Genomic DNA, 4,314 nt, shown 5'->3' with positions numbered 1-4,314 from the left:
CCCTGCTTTGTCTGCCTTTACTGAAGGGGAAGGGAGGTGGAGTGCCAACTGTGGGAACCTTGAGAAAGAATGGGGGGTGGGGGGATGCTCTAATACATTTCTTTCAGCTCTTGGAAGACTAGCTCATAGAATGCACAAGATACCCAGCTTGCATACTGAAAATTCAGATACCTGTGTCCTCCCCATAAGAACGTAAGATGTAGGCCAGGGCGGGAATCTGTTTAAAAACAAAGAAACAAAAAAAACAAGCTCTCTTGGCGTTCCCGTCGTGGCCCATCGGAAACGCATCTGACTAGTATCCACCTAGTAGCCATGAGAACAAAGGTTCGATCCCTGGCTTTGCTCAGTGGGTTAAGAATCTGTTGCTTGCGAGCTGTGGTGTAGGTCGCAGACGCGGCTCAGATCTGGCGTTTGCTGCCGGCGGCTACACTTCCGATTCCATCCCTAGCAAAAACAAACACACACACACCTCCCTAGGCGGTGAGAGGTATCCGCACCGCCCTGGCAAGGGGGAGCCCTGGGAGGAAAGGAGCGGCGATGCTCGGATGGGTCTTCCGCAGACACGCGGGCACCAAAGGGGGCGCCAGAGAGCCCTCCACGCCCCCGGGGCCCGAGGCGGCTGCTGGACTCGACTTCCGGCGGCTGGAGCTGGTGTTCGGCCCCGCGGCCCGCACCCGCGCGAACCCCGCGGCGTCTTCCGGGCCGAGGCGGGGCCGGGCCGCCGGGAGGCGGGGAAGCGGGAAGGTGACCCGAGAGCGGGGCGGGGCCGGCGCGGCGTGGCGGTGGCAGCAGGGCCGGCATGGGCGGCGCGGGGGCGCTCCTGCGGCCGGCGGCCTGGGTGAGCTCCCGCAGCCCCGCGCGGCCGGGCCTCCGCCTCTACCCCCGTGGCCACCCCCAAACCCTTGCGTCGCCCGGTGCTTAGCAGCCCTCCCTGAGCGTCCGCTGGGTGCCGGCACCTCGCAGCAACACCCCGCCCTCTCTTGGGACCCCTTATTCTTACCGCGCCTTTCTCCCAGGCGCCTAAGCCCTGTTGTCTCTTCCCTCCCAGATGACTTCCCTCTGGAAGTCTTTCCACTGACTTTGTATTTCTGTTTCCAAATCACCGTCTCGTGACGCCTGGTGGCCTTGAGAAGCTGAACCAGAGGCGGGACATCTCCTCCTGGCTGGTAAGTAGTCCCCCTACCTTCCCACACCTGCACCCCGTCTGCTCTTCTCTCCACCCAAGTCCCCAAGGCCCAGACACTCCAAAGGTAGAAGAGACCAGAGGAGGGAACCAGATGAGTCGGCCTTGCTTCATGGACTGCAGCCGGAGACTCTGTGTAGACATCGCTCAGCGGCTCAGGGCAGATTGGGTGACCAGAGCACACAGGGCAGGGAGCGGGCTTCGGTGCTGGGAACAGCCGAGCCTGGGAAGCCAAGCCAGGTGCAGGCAGCCCCCCCCTTAGGCTGGCAGATCCTGGCCCTGCCCTCCCTGGCACCTGGCTGTGAGCCAGGGTTTGAAGGGAAAGCGGCTGGACCCAGAAACCCATGTGTTTGCGTGGCCTTGGAAATCTCTTCTCTTTCTGCAGTTAAGGGTCACTGTGGTGGGGGGGAGAGTCCTTGTAGGTTAGCATCAGAGCTGCCTCCTGCAGGGGAAGCCTGTCGATAGCCATGGCCCTTGAGCGACGGGACGATGCCACAGGCAAGGAAGTGCTTCCAGGGTGTGGGGTGGACCCTGAGCCCCTCATCTTCTCTGCCGTAGGCTCGATGGTTCCCCAGAACCCCAGCCAAGCCTGTGGTGGCCCTGAAAACACCCATCAAGGTGGAGCTGGTGGCTGGGAAAACCTACAGGTGGTGTGTGTGTGGCCGTAGCAAGAAGCAGGTGAGCGAAGCCTACCCGCCTTTGTGTTGATATATGACATGTTGGGGACATCACGTGTCTCCTGGGAGCTCCTGCCCAAGATGGTCCTCTTTTTCCCACACGTGCCTGGGAGACAACAAGGGGGTGGGAAGGGGGGATATTCTCAGGCCAGTGTCCCCCACGGCCCTGAGCTCCCGGTTCTCTGCATCTATCCTTCAAGATGCAGCCAGAGAGACAGAAACTCAGGCCCAGGGCTGAGGGGTCTGCCTCCTCTTCTAGTGCTCCCTCCTTCTCAGGGGTTCGGCTCCGCCCTGAGAGGCTTGCCGGTCAGTTGGTCCCTCTCGCCCCTCTCCTTCCTCCTAAGAAGCATCTGGGCCAGAGGTTCGCAGGCCTTGGACCCCAACACTGGACAGACTGTACAGCCGCTCTAACCTGCCCCCGCCCCTGCCCCCACCGTGTGCCCCTTCCCAGCTTCGGCTCTTGAAAACCCTCCCTTTCTCAGTCTCTTAGACTTTCCTGGTTTCTTTATTATTTTTAATTTTTTAAGGGCTGCACCCACAGCATATGGAAGTTCCCAGGCTAGGGGTTGAATTAGAGCTGTAGCCACTGGCCTACACCACAGCCACAGCAACATGGGATCCAAGCCGCTTGCGTGCCCCAAACCACAGCTCAAGGCCATGCCGGATCCATAGCAAGGCCAGGGATTGAACCCACATTCCCATGGATACTAGTTGGGTTCACTACCACTGAGCCACAACTGGAACTCCCTTTCCTGGTTTCTGGCTGTCTTGTCAACCTGGCTGCCCGCTCCCAGCTCCTCTCTTCTGCCCCAGGAGCCCTTCACCCAGCAGGAACCTGCCCCGTGTTCTCAGCCTCCAGGGCCCCTTTCCTTTCTGAGCTGCACTTTGAACCGTGTTCCTCCCACTTGGCCACGGATTCGCTGTGGACTTTGAGCAGGTCCTCAAGAGGGTGGCACGGTGCTGAGGGAATGCCTCCCGGTGAGGAGGGGCACAGGCAGGCCCTCTGTGCCTCTTGCCCTCAGGACAGGTGCTGGCTTTTATCTGCACACTCCTCTCAGCCCTCCTCCTATGCCACCCTGACCCTAGGGTCAAGACGCCTTGGCTCCAGCTCTGCCACTAACTAGCAAACCACCTCTCCGGGTCTGCTCCCATCACCCAGGCTCTGTGTGAACACCCTCCTGGCTGGAAGGGCGGATATGCTTGCTCCAGGCAGCCGGTTCTCTGTGGGACACCCCCACCACCCCAGCCCCTGTAACATCCACGCCTGCCCAGGACATGCCCACTTGTTTCCTGGAGCCAAACGAAATCAATGCTCCAGTTTTAAAGCCCACCCAGAGAAGTTTTTACTAAGAACACGTGGAAGGAAATTAATTTCAGGAACCACTGGAGACTCAGAGCCACTCAAAAAAAAAGTCCTATGTGTGTAAATATTGTCAGTATCTAAGGCCCCCTTTCACTTCACCTTGAAAACTCTGGGAGTTCCCACTGTGGCTCAGCTGAAACAAAGTCGACTAGTATCCATGAGGTTGCAGGTCCAATCCCTGGCCTCACTCAGTGGGTTAAGGATCCCATGTTGCTGTGAGCAGTGGTGTAGGTCGCAATTACAGCTTGGATCCCGTGTGGCTGTGACTGGCCAGCAGCTGTAGCCGATTGGACCCCTAGCCTGTGAACTTCCATATGCCGCAGGTGCAGCACTTAAAGAAGAAGAAAAAGGGAAAAAAAAAACCCTGTTCTCATGTCCTAGCCCTCTGGGTCCCCCAGAAACTACTCCTGCAAAGCTTCTATGGGCAAAGTGCATGGGTAACCACTACGCATTTTATGTTCTTGGAACAGCTCTATTCTGATCACTGTCACATCACAGATGTGAAAGGTATGCTCGCGAACCAGGCAGCGTCTCTCAGGAGCCGTGCGCTGCCCCTAGCAGATCTGTCTGGCCCCAGCAGGCGGGGTCGGGTCTCCACCTTCTTCCTTTTCCTCGCCAGCCCTTTTGTGACGGCTCCCACTTCTTCCAACGCACTGGACTATCCCCACTCAAGTTCAAGGCCCAGGAGACCCGCGTGGTGGTGCTCTGTACCTGCAAGGCCACCCAGAAACCCCCGTACTGCGATGGCACCCACAGGAGTGAGCGGGTGCAGAAGGCAGAAGTGGGCGCCCCACTCTGAGGGGGTGGCTGCTGCCCGGCCCAAGAAGGATCACCCAGGGACCCCAATACCCATAGCTGGTTTGTGAGCAGCTTGCTCCTGTAACCTGAGGTCTCCAATGTGGGGCAGCTGGGACCAGGCCCCTGCTTCAGTGCCTGCTGGCGAAGATGGCATTAAAAAAGCATTCCATGCCACAGTGGTGGTCTTGTGGTCACTGGTGTAAGGGACCTGACCTGTGCCCCTCCCTTGGATCTTAACCTGGGTTGGGGACACCTGACTGGCTACTGGTTGGGAGCAGGTTAGCTTCATGCCA

At 58.9% G+C, this 4,314-nt stretch overlaps 1 protein-coding gene across 2 annotated transcripts; it reads left to right on the top strand.

Moving 5' to 3' along the window:
* Positions 1 to 447: 447 nt before the first annotated feature.
* CISD3 (CDGSH iron sulfur domain 3) lies at positions 448 to 4,197 on the top strand. 2 transcript variants are annotated; one of them, XM_047758509.1, is made up of 4 exons: positions 761 to 838; positions 1,134 to 1,166; positions 1,742 to 1,861; positions 3,843 to 4,197. In XM_047758509.1, the coding sequence occupies exons 1-4, from the start codon at positions 800 to 802 to the stop codon at positions 4,020 to 4,022; spliced, it is 372 nt and encodes a 123-aa protein (XP_047614465.1). In that variant the 5' UTR covers positions 761 to 799; the 3' UTR covers positions 4,023 to 4,197. The 2 variants fall into 2 exon arrangements, 1 of the variants encoding a protein (XP_047614465.1); XR_007131936.1 differs by lacking the exon at positions 3,843 to 4,197 and having other exon boundaries at positions 448 to 838; positions 1,049 to 1,166; positions 1,742 to 1,858.
* Positions 4,198 to 4,314: the final 117 nt, after the last annotated feature.

Source organism: Phacochoerus africanus, chromosome 14 (assembly GCF_016906955.1).
Source record: "Phacochoerus africanus isolate WHEZ1 chromosome 14, ROS_Pafr_v1, whole genome shotgun sequence".
NCBI lineage: Eukaryota > Metazoa > Chordata > Mammalia > Artiodactyla > Suidae > Phacochoerus > Phacochoerus africanus.
Note: the sequence above shows the minus strand (reverse complement) of the source record. Positions and strands in the feature narration are given on the sequence as shown.